General features: G+C 37.3%; 1 protein-coding gene across 2 annotated transcripts; it reads left to right on the forward strand.

The window, feature by feature from the left end:
- Positions 1-3,940: 3,940 nt before the first annotated feature.
- LOC129265147 (uncharacterized) lies at positions 3,941-17,814 on the forward strand. Of its 2 annotated transcripts, XM_054903139.2 has the most exons (5): positions 3,941-4,271; positions 7,389-7,455; positions 8,983-13,053; positions 13,787-13,895; positions 14,241-17,814. In XM_054903139.2, the coding sequence occupies exons 1-5, from the start codon at positions 4,155-4,157 to the stop codon at positions 14,542-14,544; spliced, it is 4,668 nt and encodes a 1,555-aa protein (XP_054759114.2). In that variant the 5' UTR covers positions 3,941-4,154; the 3' UTR covers positions 14,545-17,814. The 2 variants fall into 2 exon arrangements, with proteins under 2 accessions (XP_054759114.2, XP_054759115.2); XM_054903140.2 differs by lacking the exon at positions 14,241-17,814 and having other exon boundaries at positions 13,787-13,989.
- Positions 17,815-18,736: the final 922 nt, after the last annotated feature.

Below are 18,736 nucleotides of genomic sequence, written 5' to 3' on the forward strand. Positions count from 1 at the left end.
TTCTGTTATATTTTACCCGGTTGCTTAAAAAGCGTAGTTGCTTGTAAGCCAGCAAACATAAAATTTTCATTTTATGTGTCCGATTTGGGTGATTCCTGCAGGGGACAAACAAGAGAAGGTATCTCAAATTAAATAATGCGAGCGCGAGAAGTACGAGGGGGTAGATATGGCGTATCGGGCAAAATTTATGGAACATGTGAGAGAGAGAAGCAAGCAAACAAATTACAAATCTCCAATCTATTGATAGATTTTGACATAATATTGAGAAAATATTGTTTTTTGGTGGTGATTTTTTTTTATTTGGGGGCGAGCGCCCCAAATCCCCAACCTGTACACGACTGATTTAGTCCTCAACATTTAACATTCTGACCAGCTTTTGATATCATACTAACGAAATTCAAATCTAACAGAACAATTCATGCAAGAATTCAAGAATTTTTATATTCCGACCAGAAAACTTGAAATTTTATAAGCACGTTTATTAACAAAGAAAAAGATGTATCTCAATAAAGAATTAAATTAATGCAAGCTCACAGCGCGAGCTGAAGTTTTGATATACTAACCCGAAAGGGAATTAAGAACAATTTTGAAGAGGATTTGGACACATAAATTATGTATGACATATGGTATTGACATCTCTATAGACACTCAATAGACGACACGAGCGCGAAGAGCAAGTTTAGTTTTCGCGATTTATTCCTAAACACGGCACATTATATAGCACCTTTTATAATCATGGTCAGGATGTATCTTTAATCAAACAACCAATGCGATTGCAAAGCGCGAGCTGAACAAAATTTTGACCCGAACAGGGAACATTTAAAGGACTGTTCATGGAGATGATAAAATCTCAATAATGCGAGCGTTTCTAGCACTTTTTGTAATCATGTATGGGTACGGAGCGTAACTCGCTAAAAGAGAATAATGAAAATTCGAATCGCAAGCTGAAAAAAGGTGCATAACAATTCTATATTCTAAGCCCCATTATTTTTATAAAATGACCTGAAAAATTCGTTTTGTTTTCACTTATTCCCCTTCCGTTTTGTCATTCTCTTTCCTTCCCCCTTTCATCTTCTTATCTGTTCTTCTTCTTTTTTTTACTCCCCTCCTATTTTTGTTTTGTGCTGCCAACTGACAGGGCCTGCATGTATTTCCCAAATATATATAGACAAAGGTTGATTGACGACTTTTTTGCGTTATGTAAAGCAATTAATGCTTATGAATAAGGAATTTTATGAATGATGAGCCCCATTTTCTATTATGACTAGCGGTCCTTATGACGAGCACTATACCCGCTCTTGTCAAGATTCTGATTTTGACGAGTTGGGGTCACCCGCTACAGTGGCGTACTGATGTAGGGAGGGGCAAGGGGGGCACGTGCCGGCCCCGGGTGCCACTTTTAGGGGGCGCAATAAAGGGAAATGGGCGCAAATAAATAATAAAAAAAAAAGGAGAACAAAAATGAGCTTAAAATAAATGGTCAACTTTTTTTCTGTATACAGAAAAGTCAAACTTAAGGAATAAAGTCGCAGAAAAGGAAGACCACTGAAGGTGACACAGTCCTATGCTATTACCATGCATGGTAATTCAGTTTTGAACCCATGTTGGAAACGAATCTTGCATGTTTTTACCCAAGGATGAATACACCATATCCGTGTCAAATTTTGATCTTGATATGTTACTCTTCATTAAAGGAGAATGAAACTCTTGGAGCAAGTTAGCTTTTGTGAAAGCAGAAAAATCAAAGAATAAGATCAACAAAAGTTTGAGTAAAATAGGACTTGCAATAGAAGAGTTATGAGCATTTGAATGTCGAGATCACTAATGCTATGGAGATCCTCCCATTGGCAATGCTATCAAGATCTATGATGTCACAGATGAACAACTCTCCCCTTTTGGACACTGAAAATATACCCCAAAACATCTCTTTTTGCTCATTCTAATGATGTGACAAACGATTCATCAATGATATAATGTTGTGAAACCTCTGTACTTGTCCTCTCATAAAGAGAACACCTCACATTGTGATAGACTCTATAAAAATGAGAATATAAGTGAAATAAGTACTAAAGTAATGAGGGAGTTGTACGTGTGTGACATCGCAGATCTTGGTCGCATTGCCAATGGGAGGATCTACATGGCATTAGTGATCTCAATATTCAAATGCTCATAACTTTCTTATTATTCATTCAATCTTCCCCAAACTTTCAACAATATATGTTTCTTAGATTTTTCTCCTTGATATGGATTCAGCTGGTTTTAAGGGTTTCATTCTCCTTTAATTCTTACAAACAGTTTTTCTTGTTTAATTAACAAAGACTTATAATCACGCCCTGATTTGATAAGGTATATAGATACAAACTCTCTTCATTAATTGTTTACAAACAATCGTCTCTTTTTAGGAGAGGATATAGCAACAAAATCAGCTCATTACACCGATGAGATACGTATAGGGAGTTCGTGAATTCATAAGAATACTCCTTAAAATTGTCCCCTTTCAGGTAAGTATTTTTTTAGCTCATTGCTCGTGCCTGCATTAATTGCTTAGTTATACATCCACATCGTAGGATTACTTCTCCCGAATGTCCCGAATTCAGGTTCGGCTCGCGCTTCGCGCTCGCATTAATTGTTTAGAATATTCAGTCTTAAGATCTTAATGTTGAATTAAAAAACAGGTTAGCGCTTCGCCCTCGTATAAGGTCGATTTATTTAATGAGATCCCTGATTCCCTGTCATAATTTATCTATGATAAATGTTCATTTTTCAGGTCAGAAGATCAATAATTTTCAGCTCACGCTTCTTCCTTGCATTCATTGTTAAGTTAGATACGAATCACATTACAAAAAACCCAACAAAGAATATTCTGTCTTAACGTCTATTGAAAAATGTTTGCACTAGCATTGATATATAATGTATCCCGATATGTATATCATAAAATACACTTTGAAAAGGGCGCGATCTTAGCACTTGCCGTTTGTCCGAGATACGCAACTGTCCTTAAAGGAGAATGAAACTCTTGGAGCAAGTTAGCTTTGTGAAAGCAGAAAAATCAAAGAATAAGATCAACAAAAGTTTGAGTAAAATAGGACTAGCAATAGAAGAGTTATGAGCATTTGAATGTCGAGATCACTAATGCTATGGAGATCCTCCCATTGGCAATGCGACCAAGATCTATGATGTCACAGATGAACAACTCTCCCCTTTTTGACACTGAAAATATACCCCAAAACGTCTCTTATTGCTCATTCTAATCATATGACAAATGATTCATCAATGATATAACGTTGTGAAACATCTGTACTTGTCCTCTCATAAAGAGAACACCTCACCTTGTGATAGACTCTATAAAAGTGAGAATATAAGTGAAATAAGTACTAAAGTAATGAGGGAGTTGTACGTGTGTGACATCACAGATCTTGGTCGCATTGCCAATGGGAGGATCTACATGGCATTAGTGATCTCAATATTCAAATGCTCATAACTTTCTTATTATTCTTTCAATCTTCCTCAAACTTTCAACAATATATTTCTTTGATTTTTCTCTTTGATATGGATTCAGCTGGTTTCAAGGGTTTCATTCTCCTTTAAATCGTCGTACTGATTCCACGACTTCAAGACTGGTCCTGTTGTAGGGAGCGTGACAATCAAATTGCTGGTCAAAATATCAAACCTAACTTGATCTTTAACCAATCAGAAGGATGTATTTGGGACTTTCCGCAACATGCATTTGACGGTGACTGCAGGATTGTAAAAAAAAAAGAACGTTGAACTTAATTGATTTGATAAAGGCTTTTTGTGAAAAATCTACCAAGAAAACCTTCGCCTATATCCCAATTAAAATGCCAGGCAGATAGTATGGGTAATTAGCATCACAATGTTCCGGAATGCGTCGGACCCGTGAACGACATGAACCATGGTACCTGTTGTCAAAATTCGCGTTCCATTTTAATTGATCGTTTCTGGTACAGAAGCAGGATTTTATTTTGGGCGCGCGGATTTTTGAATGGTGAGGACGGTCGCCAAACGCTCCACGCCAAGTTGAAACTGCAAGTTAAAAATATATCAATCACATAACCTGCAAAGAAAATACCATAATCACGATGGTCTAGGTTGAACCATTTAATCGTCGTTATTGATCCAGTGCAACTTTGAAAATGTTGAGCCTTCATATCTTGCTGTTTCTAGCTGTTCTTATTTCGTCATCTCATAAAAGTTCACCAGCTGTAATCAGACATGGCGCCTCCTCCAACGGGGAGGTACCAGTCCCACAGGTAAGCTACAAACACATTACTCACATGATTAAAAGATTGTTTCAAACATTATTTTAATCATTACTGATCATGATGTAAAATAGAGATTTATGTTTCCCTTTTATCATGTTTATGTTGATAAGGTTGTATTGTCTTGTCTTTCAGTTGATGCCCATATTGGAATAAGAGGACTTCGTGATTAAATTCTTATGTTAATATCATATTTATAAAAATATCATCACGGAGCCCTCTTGGCTAGATTATATGGCAGTCGAAGATTGTTTTTAAATCATTCTCGTCCTTGTCATCAACGTCACATTCACCGTCATTATCACCATCAACATCATCGTCATCAACATCATCGTCATCAACATCATCATGATCATCATTATCATCATCATCAACATCAACATCAACATAATTATCATCATCATCATCACCATCATCATCATTTACATCATAATCATCAACGTCATCACCATAATCATATTCATCATACAGGGGCCCCGGAAAGAATATTCAAATTGGGCAGGGGGAGGGCTGAGCTGAGAGTTAGCATGGTTAGGGAGGGGCTTGCCATGTAAAACAATACAATCAGGTGATCATTTTATGTTTTTGTTAGTCACATTTTGATATAGAAATTGGGGATGACCTCTTCCCAGTTCCGGCACCTGTCATCATCATTATCATCGTCATCAACACCATCTTCAACAGCATCATCTTGATCATCGTCATCATCAACCTCCTCGTCATCATCATGAACTGTAAATCCTCTTGGCCTCCTTCGTCACCACCATGCACCACCACCATCATTATCACCATCATAGATGCAGTATAGTTTCTATGGCCGCGCCGTACACAGAAATTTTTCGCTGGGGGCAGCATACGTAAACTTTTTCGAAAAGAATTAAAAGCGAGGGAGCAAAGCGACCGAGCTTGTCATTGTGGCACTTTTGCCTTTTAAAAGTGGAATTGAAGGATTTCTTGCATACTTATGGTAAATTTTGTGAAAATTGTCAGTAAAACAATGTAAGTTTTCATAATTTTTGGGGTGCAACTGCCCCCTGCCCCCTCCCCCCGCTGCGTACGGCCATGACAGTTTCACTTGAAACGTTTGGTACTAGAGCGCTTCATTGTACTTTAATTTAAAATCGTGCAAATCATGTAAATTGCGCAAAATACTCCATAATAACGCTCCAGAATATCTAAGATAGGCCTTCGTATAAGAAATACCATGATTATTTTAATGAAAACCTTCTTCATGCAGCATTATATTTCTATCGAATCCAGTAGTTATTGCTGATAAAGACTTAATTAAAAAAATACTAAATTTTTAAATCATTGATGAGGACAGGAAAGGGAAACAATTTACATGAATTTCATATTATAAAAGTAAAATGGTATTCCTGCAATGAGGAAGGGATATTTTAAAAGTAACATCCCATAATTTGCAAGTGTACTGAAGTGAATTCTGACCTCTTGATAGAAACCTAGAAGTAAACCGATCGCAAAGGTTCACATTATCCATTGAAGTCTTACTTCACTTCATTAACTGATCAAGTCATGGTCATTTGAGAGCATTACAGACTATCAAAAGAACCAGAAATCAGGGACCGAAAATTTCATGAAGGTCCCACATATAGGGGGTCGGACGTACATATTTAATGGAATTGCCCACAGGTAATACAGAGTTAGAAGACCGGATATCTATTATTCAATACCCTTCTCTCTTCCGTTTCTTCTGTCTTTCTATCTTTTTCAATTTTTTCACTTCTTTGAAAATCACGTGGGGGAGGGGCACCCCCTTCTCCTGTTACGCCGACCTCGGTGATATACTAAATGAATTGCCGAAGCTTTTGAAAATATGTTTTCCATGCATGTTTAACAAGTCTTTAAATATTACTAAAAATATTGTTAAATTATATGTGAAGCAAAAATCACGTGATAAATTCTAACTAAACCAATCAAACGCATGCAAGGTTAATTCAGGGTATCATTTATGATGTGTAGGGGAAGGCGGGGTGAGTTGATCCATTTTTTGCCATTTCATGTTAGAACTTATATGATTCATAATCTTGTAGAAATAAGTACCTTTCCTTAAAATTTACTTCCTGTGAACCATGTTTTACCTACATGTACATATATAACATTCTACGCCCACACTGAAAGTCACTGTCACCTTTGAAATAAAAAGATGTCAAATGGCTCAACTTGCCCCACCCATCGGGGTAAGTTGGGCCACCTTCTGGGGTAAGTTGAGCCTCAAAAACTATGTATAAAAAAGGTATGGGACAAGAACCAGCATGTCAATTTTTCATTTAAGTCTTTTTCACTTGCTAATTCCCTACAAATACCAACATTCTCTAAAAGTAAAACAACTGTCTTATGAATTTTGTTCTTTCTGCCTGCATATCAATGGTTTTTCAAGTTTTTTTTTAATATACATTACCATGGCTCAATTTGCCCCATGTTGGCTAGCTCAACCAACCCCAGTCCAAACTTAATGTGATAATTATTTTTACATCAACACATTTCTTATGCATCCATAATGTAAAACACTATGACAAGAATGAAGATCCATACCTGGACTCACTGGGGGATCGGGGAGGGGGGGGGGGCAAAGCCGGCCCGTGCCCCCCTTTTGAGAAGGCAAAATTAAAATTTGTAATGTAAAAATGCCGTTAAAACAGAAGTGTGCCCCCCCCCCCCTTGAAAATGAAGACCTTTTATATTTTTTTGCTTGTCAAACATGCTCGTGGACGAAATTTCCTTAATTTTGGGTTGAAGATTTTTTTTTCTGTGCTTGTCAAATTTTTCCTCGGGAAAATGGGCCTTCCTTTTTTTTTAAATCCTGGATCCGCCCCTGCCTGGACTAACAATAGATGCCTTTACTATATTCAAAGATGCATGTGGGTGAAAAGCGCTTATCCATTTAAAACTTTTTATTAATTTTCTATTTTTTGACTGGGGGTGGTGGCTAAACTTACCCATATGCACAACTTACCCCCGCCTTCCCCTACAGTTTCATCGAGTGATATCTAAAGATGAGCAGGAGAACCATAGTCTTTCAACGATCTACCTTATATCCGAAAAAGGAAGATCTCTACAAAGTCATTTTCTTTTTTCTACCTGTCACAGGGGACATCATACCTGGACCAGGACACTCGGAAATCAGAAGGCTCGTCACCCTTCTCTTTTTCACAGAGTGAGTATTTGAAATATTTAGGATTTCTTCTATTGCCCGATTGTTTGTGTTACAAGAGGTGCTTCATTTATAGAGCGTACCGAAGGGCGACGTCAGTTGCCATGGTTGCCGGCGTCAGTTGCCATGGTGTCATGGCGGGCTGGTCCTAAACAGAGTCGCAGCTGACGGTCGTCTGTATACTTTGGCTCGTCTGATAGGTTGCAAGCGATCAAATTCCGAAAGCAGCCATTTTCCCCTATGCGAGAAACCACGCTTTCATCCGGCGGGTTTATTAGAACCATGCCACCATGACACCTTGGCAACTGACATCATCGCTTCGGTACTCTATTTCGAAATAGTGAGTTTTTACTTAGCGACACAAAATGAATCCAACAACACAACAAATGCATTGATAATGCAAATCACAATGAAGTCTTTGTCTAGGGTCGGAACAGCAAATTCGTTCGACGTTTCAGAGCTGACGAAAAATCGCAATTATGCCGTTTGTCCAGAGTCGCCGACGAAACTGCTGTTTCGATTCACTGACCTTCGTCAAAGATTTTATTGACATGAAGGGTATTTGACAATAGATTCTCTACGTGACAACGTTCCAGAAAGTGTCTGCGTAGCTTTTGCGAAAACTCTTACATGATATCCAATGCAAAGGGTATAGTGTATTCAATGATAGCAGCTCCGAGACCCATATTAAGATTAAAGTCCACGCCAGAAAAATGTTGATTTGAATAAATAGAGAAAAATCAAACTGGCATAATGCTGAAAATTTCATCAAAATCGGACGTTAAATTAGAAAGTTATGACATTTTAAAGTTTCGCTTATTTTTAACAAAACAGTGATAAGCACAACTCAGTGACATGCAAATGAGTCAGTCGATGATGTCCATCACTCACTATTTCTTTTGTTTTTTATTGTTTGAATTATACGATATTTCATGTTTTACAGATTTGACAATAATGAACAACTTATAGTATTAAACATATGCTAATTCCACATGTTCAGGGAGGAATTAATCGTTGTTTTACAATGAGGAAAAATTAGAATATTTCATATTTCATAAAATAAAGTACAAAAGAAATAGTGAGTGGATGACGTCATCAGTCTCCTCATTTGCATGCCGACCAGGATGTGCATAACTTTTTGTGAAATTAAGCGAAACTTTGAAATGTCATAACTTTCTTTTTTTGCATCCGACTTTGATGAAATTTTCAGTGTTATGCTTGTTAGATTTTTCTCTTTTTATTCAAATCAACTTTATGTTGGGGTGGACTTGTCCTTTAATGATAGGAGCCCCTGTTCTATAAGTACGATGGTTGAAAAATTTAGCTTTAAAGGTAACTGACAGATGAAGTTAAAAGATTCATTTTTTTTCTTTCTCTCTCTGAATAGCTCATCACATTTTAATAACCATGGAATGGGGAGAGATGCATCTGAGTATACAGTCATCTGAATTTATTTTATTGCCAATACCTGTATGTTAATACAGGTATTCTTTGATAATCATTATTCAATAACCGGTTTTTTTTTCACAGGGGACGTTGGTGATGACCCCAAGGGTGCAGATGATAACCCGGAAGTAATTCCAGACCCATTGGTTCATACTATCTCGAGAAGACAAACATCGAAAGGAGATCAGAAAAATACAACGAAGCAGGATACCGTTGAGAACACTGGTGAAGATCAAAACGCATGTGAGCATCAACTGGAGAGTTCATCTGGCATATTGTTTTCATATGCAATAGACAAATCACTATCTTGCAGATGGAACATTTCTGCTCCAGAGGACTCCATTGTTAACATTGCTATCCTGGTCTTGGAATACAACGACACAAGCCTAGCTATTGCCGAAAGTGCTGGCAATCTCTGCCTTGAGAACGGGACATTTATCATATTTGAAGAATTTCTTCCTGATTTTCAACCTCAAATTACAGCATTTTGTGAGGTAAAATCTGCAAATACTAGAGCGCTGACATTAATAACTGTCAGCAATAGAGTTTCCATCAGTGTATACACACAACAAGATCCTGATATTGTATGGGCACTGTGGTATCAGATCGTCGATGAGTCCCTATTTGATCAGGAAGCTTATGACAATAGTGACGTTGGAAGTGGGGAGATGTTTACAGAATTAAAAGCTGTAAATTCTAGTTTACTTGAAAAAATTTCTGATCTGACTGCTGACCAGTGCTTTGAAATCGATGAAATGATGCTAAGTCCTAAAAAAGAATCGTTTGGTATAAGTGAAAACTGTTCACTGACGTTTTTGCCTGATGGGAATGAAGAACTTGTGTTGTCCTTAATCAGTATTGGTCTTTCTAATGCTACGGTTGCCAATTGTACCTCTGATAATGCATTCATTACTATCCGTAGTTGGAAACCTGATGGATATGCTAACGAGACTCTTTTCTGCTCGATTCCTTTATTTGGAGCTCGGTTCCAATCTCCTGTGCGTATTGAGCTGCTTTATCATCCTTTTGCAGTTACACGGCAAGATTTCAAGGCACAAATAAGCATTGTTGAGCCCGATTTGGATATTACTCAACTGTTGGACGCGTTGCTACAAAATACTTTGCTTTACTCCCTATCCGGAGATAATGGAAGCCTTTCTTCTCTGGGATATCCGATGCCTTTTCCAAGTATGCGCATGATCTGGGAGATCACTGTTGGTAAGGGGAAGGAAATTAATCTTGAGTTCGTTGACATCGATTTTGGATATGAACCTCCTTCCATCTGCAACGAAACCACGCCTATTCTTTTCATAATTTCCTCCCCTATCTATGACAAAGAAAATATATACTGCGGTTCTTTACCACCATGGAACATAACATCTTATGGCGGCAAGATGAGTTTGATTTTCGACCCCAAGGCAGGCAACATTGGAAGAGGATTGCAAGCTGTTTTCTCGTCCTTTGATATTGACAATGATACATATCAAGCAAACCTGGGCTTAGATGATGCTTGGAGTCTTTTACAAGAGCTACCTATCCCTCCTTCAATGTTATATGCACCTGCGAGAATATTTGAGGACTGCGAATTGTTATTCATGAACTACTCTCGAAATTTCTCGAACAATATTGCTTCCAACGAAAATCTATTCAACTTTTCTATCTGCCAGCGAATATTATCGACTCCATTCGATTTCATAGAGGACCTCTTGAAAAACACCACCCTGTTCGATTATTTGGATAAAAATGGAGGAATTATGAAGCCCATCAACTTCACATCGGGAAATCAATTTGAAGACGATTTTGACAAGTACAGAGGGAACTTTGGTTTTAATGAAGACATTAGTAGTTCTCCAAGGGTCACTACTCCATCGACACAGCCGACTGATGTATCATTAATATCCAATGTCTGCGATAAAATTACAGAGGATTCTGGGAAGTTTTCTACCCTGTTTTATCCCAATGACTATCCAGTCAACTACACGGCCTGTTGGTATATAATGACAAATCCCTCACGGTATATAGTGCTCCAGCTTAGAAACTTTTCACTTGATTCTGCTCGTATAGATCCATGTGATACATCATATTCTCATGTGGTCATCAATGACTTTGTCTTAGATGCAGTATTTTTGTGCGGTGAATTTGACTACCGGAAAATTGAATCTTCCAGAAATAGTATACAAATTGAAATTAAGGGAAAATTAGGACAAGGACAGGGATTTTACGCTGTGTTTGAAACTTTCGAAATACCTCAATTTCGATCTCATGTTGCCACAGGTGAGATTGTAAGTTGCAATGCCACAGAACATCTAGAGAGTCTTGCTGTGTCCGGAACTGCTCGTCTTCCAGCTCTCATGAGCAAATGCAGTGTAGATGGAACCTGGTTGGAGTGGTTCACAGAATCTGATAAAGAAAGTGGATGGATTGCATCACCAATGTTTCCTTGGCATTACCCAGCAGGTTCACACTGCGTCTGGATTATACGAGGAGAAGGGAATGTGATGGTGAAGTTGGATTTCTTTGATTTTGATCTTGGTGAGGTTCCTGGGACATACCCACCCTGTAGCGAGGCTGATACTTTCATCCTGATCCGGGATTGTGTTTCAGGAGAAGAGAAAACCCTATGTGGCGTCAGAACTGAAAATGAAGAGGTGATTATACATTCCAACTCGGTTGAAATAGAGTTTTACAGTCAAGGTGGCCAGGGCAAGGGCTTCCATGCTTTCTACAAACTAAGACAATCTACCATCGAAGGTCAACAGTTAAGAATTCTACCTGAAAATCTGACATCTGTTCCATCATTCCATGGAAGAGAAGACACGACAACCAAAGAATCACAACCTTCAAAATTCCCTGTGTCCACTCTTCCTCCAAAAAGCTTGGTAAGTGATCCTGTCTGCGATGTTATAAGCTCTGATGAGTGTGGTGCCACTATACGTTCTGAATTTGGTTACTTTTCATACGCATTCTATCCCCAAGAGTTGCTTTCCCAAACCGATTGCATTTGGGCTATAGAATCTTCCCTTCCTGATCATCAAATAGCATTGAAAATACTGGACAATGGTATGGGTGCACCGGTAATCGACGGCAAATGTGACACTCGTTATGGATATATTAGGGTTGATATTTCTGGAAATTACGCATATATCTGTAATAATCGTGGACAAAATCTGTTTTTGTCCGATGCAGGGTTTATCAGAATTGAACTTTCCTCGGAATATAGTGTTGGTCGGGGATTCTGCGCGTCATTCATGTCCTTTAATTCTACATTCAATGGAAGTATAGATGATCTACAGTTACCGTGCTCGTGCGAAGACATTTTTACCAATTATTCTTGGATTGGACCTTCTGTTGAACCACCAGGACAGGAAAGGTGCGAGTTTGCAATTGGAGAAGGATCTGGGACATTTCCTTCAGGCAGTTTTCCGATTCCCTATCCACCTAATTTCGAATGTGTTTGGACTTTATTAGCAGACCAAGATGAGAATGTCAATCTTCAGTTTATGTCTCTAGACCTCGATGGATTCAGAATGAGCGGGAGAAGGAGATGTCTCTTGACTGATACACATGTTCAGATAACACTCTTCACAGGCACTAAAGTTTTAAATGAGCGATTTTGTTCTGATGATGACTGGTCAGTGGCTATACCACCCTCGCGCGACGTGACCATTAAATTCAAATCGGGAGACACCCCAGCTCATAACCACACAGGATTTGTTATGGCGTACAATGTCACTCGTGCACAATCGAGAGACATGGCAGATAACAAGTCTGTAAGCGAATCCTCAGAAGACATCTTCGGTTTTAGGGCTGTCATTGACTACGATGGATTTTCGCCTCTCTCTTCGGATGACTATTCAGAAGAAGTTGTTGTCGAAACCGGAAGAAGAACAACAGAAGGTGACAGAACAAGACTGACGTGGCCAATTGAGGTAGAAACTGAAATTCCAGACTTGGGATTGTTTACTGACTTTGCAACAGAATTGCCAGATATTTATGGTACAGAGTTACCAGAAGGCCATGAGACTACGACTGGTTATACACATGAAGGGGCAGATATCTTGACAACAACTGAAAGACTTCGAGGAACGTATTCATTGGAAGAGGTGACAACGAGAAGCTCAACATCACAGACCCTTGGTGTAATTCCAGGAAGAGGTATGATTTCAGTTTTCAATTTTATCATAGTGTACTTTTTAAAGGTCAAGTCCACCCAAGAAAAGAGTTGGTTTGAATACATAAAGGAAAATCAAACAAGCATGACGCTGAAAATTTCATCAAAAGCGGATGTAAAATAAAAATGTTATGACATTTTAAAGTTTGGCTTATTTTTCACAAAACAGTTATAAGTATGCAAAACTCAGTGATATGCAAGTGAGATCTAAAGTCAATGATGTCACTCACTTTTTTTTAATTTTAGGATATTTCATTTTTTAAACAGGTTTGACAAACGTAACTCTTGATTGAACCACAATATGTTAAAACAATGGTAATTTCACATGTTCAGGGAGGAATAAAACTTTGTTTCACGTGACAATGAGGAGAAAAATAAAATATTTCCTATTTCATGGAATTAAATAATAAAAAAACAGTGAGTGGGTAATTTCACTGGTCCCCTCATTTTCAACTTGACCAGGATTTTCATATAACTGTTTTGTAAAATTAGGAGAAGCTAATGCTTGTTTGATTTTCCTTTTTTTTTTAATTCAAATTTTTAAAAAAATTGTTGGGGTGGACTTGTCCTTAAGTATCCCCCAAATAATTTCCTATATCATGTCCATCATAATGAAAGTTATGCATCCTCATTTGATAAGGAAGCTAATTCGTATAAAATTCTTGGTCAATTCTGTTGAATCGATTTTTCGTGTCTCTTTTTATTCAATTACTACAGGTAGAATGACAGCAAGAGAGATGGAGTTGACTATCTACATATGCACGGCATTCGCTGCTTTCTTCATAATTGTACTCATTTTGGTCACTTTATATTGCGCAAAGAATAGGTACAAATAATGAGTAAGAATGGGGTTTAAATCAATTCCTTGATAAACGCAGTGGTCATCATGCAATGCCATTGCGTGAATTCATAAATTTACTACATAATATTATTACTCCTCCATAATGAACAAACAGTTCTGTGTTACTTGGTTAATTTGACAAATACATGGCTTATATATTCACTTTTCCTGAATTCAGCAATTCTGATTGACAAAAAGGCCAAAGTCATTACTCATTAAGTTATCTATCATGTAATAAAACAGCCGATTTCAAAATGAATAAAGTTCAACAGAAGGAAATAAAACTATTTTGGGTAACCACCGAATTCAAAATATTATCATTGACTCTAGGAGGAGTAAAAGTAAGGCTGGATTCGATATTGACGCAGCAGACGAGGCTAACTACTGGCAGACATACAAAGATTGGGCCAAAGATTGGGTTACCGAACCAGTTGCAGGGTCTGCACAAAGTACAGTGGGTGCAATGTGCGGCGACGAAAGTGGAATGGCGCCAAAATGTAAGCCATCAACTGGTGGAGGAGCGATGGCGACCGAGTTGTCACCAGATCATCGTAAGACTGTAAGCGCCGTTGTCAACCAACCTCCTATAGACAAACCAGAAAGAAACTTCATACCATCAGAAAAGTTAGTATGATATCAGAATATCAAATTGTAATTGATATTACTACAGTCCATTAACCCAAGACGCCTAAAATCGCCATCGATAGAGTATCGATAATTGTGTATAAATTTTAACGATGTTTGCTTCCTCGTAAGAGTAAAAATGTAAAGGCCTATACGTCTGAAGAAAGGCCATTACACATCTTACGTACGATTGGTCTACGATCTGAGTTGAGAACAAATCGCAGTTTGTTTCATGAGAATATTTCAATAGTTCAAAATAACTAGAAATACTAATATTGAGTAATTCTAAACCTTCCAATTTGGAATAAAGTCTGCATTGGTTTCAAATAATATCTGTTCGCACGATTGCCATTACTTCATTTATTAGATATTAAAATGAAATTGCAATAATCATGAATTAGAACCTGGCATAGCAAGATGTTCCTTGTCTCACGTGAAAAGTAAATTTACTTCCAAAATCAGGTCGCAGACCAATCGTAAGGTATGCATGCATGGGCATTTAGGAAACTGATATTATCCAGTACAATTGATTATTGATGAATGTTATATTTTGAATCCAGTATGTATGATTCGTTTCTGGAAACGATAATTTGCAATGTATATATCGCACTTATGCTATTGTTTTTCCTAAATCGGTGTATTGGTTATTTATGGTAATCAATGAAAGGATGGTTTTATCTTAATAATGGACTGCTCCTTGAAGATGAGTAATTTATTCAACCCTTCAGTGAGAATAACGAAACTTTGCCATTGGAATACAGAATAAGCTAATAAACCTTTAAAAAAACTTGAACAAAGTTACCCCTTATAGTCCTGAATTTTGGGTGGAAATATTGTTTTCATTACAATTCTCATAATCAAATTATAGTATGAAATGAGATTTTGCATGTTTTTTTATCTGAAGACGAGTACGCCTATAATCTTGCGTTTCAATATGTTTACTTTTCTAGTCTAGGCCTCCTTCTTTAAGACTGGATTCATTAATGTGATATGTATAAGCTTCACGATGTCATCGAAAAATACGCTTCTCCTATATGATTCCCCAAATTATGGCATTGAGTTTGTCACTAGATCAATTCAGACCCTTCAACTGATCTACTCATGATCTCGATTATATAGTTATTAAGTCATGAAGTTGAGGTATTATACTTCCGCAGCGCCATCTCACCATATGGGCTCATGATATGTTTTTATGAATATTGCGACTGGATCAGTGATACTTTTTGTTAATAAAATAAATTTACTGATAGTAAAAAAAGATGATTGCTTTGATAGATGTGAGCATATACGTTTCGGGGATTTGAAATAAATTCTGGACACCTGCATGTGATTAATGTTGACCCGAACTGGATTTCCATTTAAATCTTACAGATTTATAATAAGATAATGTGGAGTATGAATGTTAATCTTATATATCATATTCGGGAAATAAGAATAGGCACCCAGGTTGCTCATGGGGTGCTGCGAATGTATTGCGTAGGCAGCTCCCTCTAGAAATCAGGTTGACAGCAAAAAGAAAAAAAATGGAGCAATGACTTTTTTGTCAATTTTTTCTTCTCGAAATCCCTTTCGTCATGAAGTGTAATCTGTATGATATATGTTTTTTTTTTCTGAACAAAATCCCAGCACCCCTTACTTAAAAATCGTTCCCAGCAGGGCCCTAAGTGGGTGTTGGTGTGAAAGCCGAATTCTGAATCGGTCAAATCAAGCAAATTATTGGAATCTGCAAAAAGTTTGATTTATTAATCAATTTTTCGGTCTGACGAACAGTACAGGTCCAAAGTCTGGGGCCCCCATCAGATTTAAAAGATTATCATACATAACACTGCATTCTGCATATAAGCAAATGTTTTGATACTGAATGAGCTATTATACAGTTCCATTATATTACACAAGCATGTTTCCATTGCAACTGGTTTTGACTGCACCTCCTGTAAGTCCCAGTTGGTTTTCTTATTCAAATTTTATGCAAACCTTTAAACTTTAAAGACTTTAAAGGTAGTCATACAATTTGAATATAATTTATTTAAAACAAAGGTTGTTTTTGACAACCTGAAAGTTTGTCTGAGGCTTGTCTGACATAGCAACACATACTATTTGCAAACTGGATTCTAGCAGAAGATGTTTGAAGGTTTGCATGGTGGCAGAAACAATCAATTAAGTGGTTTATAATTATGGTACACCGTGTGTAAAGTCCTGGAAAGGACTGAGATAAAATGGATAGAGGTAGAAGAGCAATGGAGAGGCGAGAAAGTGTAGATTGCAAAAGTGAGTATCTTTTAGAAATGACTGTATAGTGTAAATAGGACTGTAAACCAGAAAGAGTGGAAAGCTTGAGAAGTGATGAGAGGCTTGAGTAGAATTAAGGCTGGTTGAGTTGGAGGGGTGAGAGAAGATTGAGTAGGTAAGAGACGGCTGGCTTGAGTTGGTTAGTAGAGTTGTAGAGCAGGAGCAAGAGTTTCAGGCAGGTTGACTGCCCGATTGACAGGTTGACTATCCACAGGTTGACTGCCCGATTGACAGGTTGACTGCCCGATTGACAGGTTGACTGCCCGATTGACAGGTTGACTATCCACAGGTTGACATATTTGTTGCTTTGTCACACAAGCATCTGACAAGAACCTAAGTTGCTTTAAATATTCAAATTTTATGTTTAACTTTAAAGTTTAAAGTCATGCACAAAATTTTTATATAAAAAATTATGAAAACCGACTGGAGTTTGACAGAAGCGCAATCAAAACCAATTGGAAACATCCTTGTGTGATGTCATGGAACTACCATAGCCCATCCAGTATCAATATATTTGAATGAATGCAGAATGCAGTGTTTTTTATGATTTTCTATTAAATCTGAAGGTGGCCCCAAACCTTTGGCCTGTACTGTAATACTCACAAAAATATACCATTTACGTTAAATCCTATTCCACAAAGGCTTAGGCATGCAAACGGAGCAAAATTTTAGATACTGAAGGATATCGTGTTCCACTATGCCTACATATCTAACTGTTGTAGAATATCTTTATGAACCATTTGTTGTGCGCCATTTTAGCATTGAATGTACATGTCAATGTATATAAAATTTGGTCTATATACATACAAATAATGAATACCTAGTATTGAAATCAGTGATTGAAATTAATTGTGTCGAACGATTTATTTGAAAAAAAAAGATTGCTAGAATATATTTATGAAAAAATGTAGGGAAAAATTCCAAGAGAGAATTTATAGTGTATGGTATTTGTTTATGCTTAGAGATTTTCGACTGTATACTAATAAACATTTTGACCTCGATACTCTGTGAAAAATATATTTGTTGTCTATGTGATTGCACTTGTCTGATAAGAAGGTGATCTTATAATTATCTTAACAGTGCATGTTATGTTACGAGTTCAGAGAAGGGGATGAACAAAAAAATTTGAAAAAATGAGAATGTAAGAGAGAGGTAAAGAGACGGAGATGGATAAAGTTATATAAACATAATGTACCAGTGGATTTGGTGGGAGCGGGAGAGAGAGAGGGATGAATTCATATAAACATAATAGAGAGAGAGAGAGGGGAGTGATCGAGGGAGGGGGGTCGTCGATTAGACCTGAGAAACAGAAAAATGCATCATTCCAGGATTTTTCTCTCTTCTCTGCCCGATTAACTTGATCTGATTTCGCCCACAGTTTTCCTTTTTTTCTTGAAGAAAAAGGTGATTCTTTTCATAGCATTATTATTCGAGTCGTCAATTTTTATCAAAAATTCACTCTTCTAATTAACAATTTCGGCATAATAAAGTTCCAGATAATTTGGAAAAGGCTGTATACAAAACCACTGACAACCAAGATTTCATAACGCTGAAGCTTATTGATTTCGTTTTAAGTTATAAAGAGTTTCAGTCAAGGGATTCTGTATATGATCAGGAGATCGTTGCATTTTATCTGACAAGTCCCATTTTATCTGACAGTTATACCATATTAGGAACAGTGCTTCTCAATTAATCAAACGGAGGGTTCAAGAAAATAGTGAAGGTATTGAAAATGCCCGTCGAGTGACAAAGAACTGATGGAAGTCTTTGTCGAAAATTGGTTAACCGGAAGAGCATATTGGTGTTAAGTTTCGGAGCTGACAAAAAATCCCAAATATGTCGTTTATCCAGAGTCTAGGACGAAACTGTTTTTTTTATTCGCCCTATCGACAAAGGCTTTCTGATTACGCGCC

The sequence above is a fragment of the Lytechinus pictus genome, chromosome 7 (genome assembly GCF_037042905.1).
Source record: "Lytechinus pictus isolate F3 Inbred chromosome 7, Lp3.0, whole genome shotgun sequence".
In the NCBI taxonomy this organism is placed as follows: domain Eukaryota; kingdom Metazoa; phylum Echinodermata; class Echinoidea; order Temnopleuroida; family Toxopneustidae; genus Lytechinus; species Lytechinus pictus.

What these genes read in the sequence shown, in the direction of transcription:
- LOC129265147 (XM_054903139.2), top strand. Translation starts at nt 4,155, where the DNA reads ATGTTGAGCCTTCATATCTTGCTGTTTCTAGCTGTTCTTATTTCGTCA. An exon ending in GGGAGGTACCAGTCCCACAG is followed by an intron (nt 4,272 to 7,388) that starts GTAAGCTACAAA and finishes TACCTGTCACAG; the next exon opens with GGGACATCATACCTGGACCA. An exon ending in TTATATTGCGCAAAGAATAG is followed by an intron (nt 13,896 to 14,240) that starts GTACAAATAATG and finishes CATTGACTCTAG; the next exon opens with GAGGAGTAAAAGTAAGGCTG.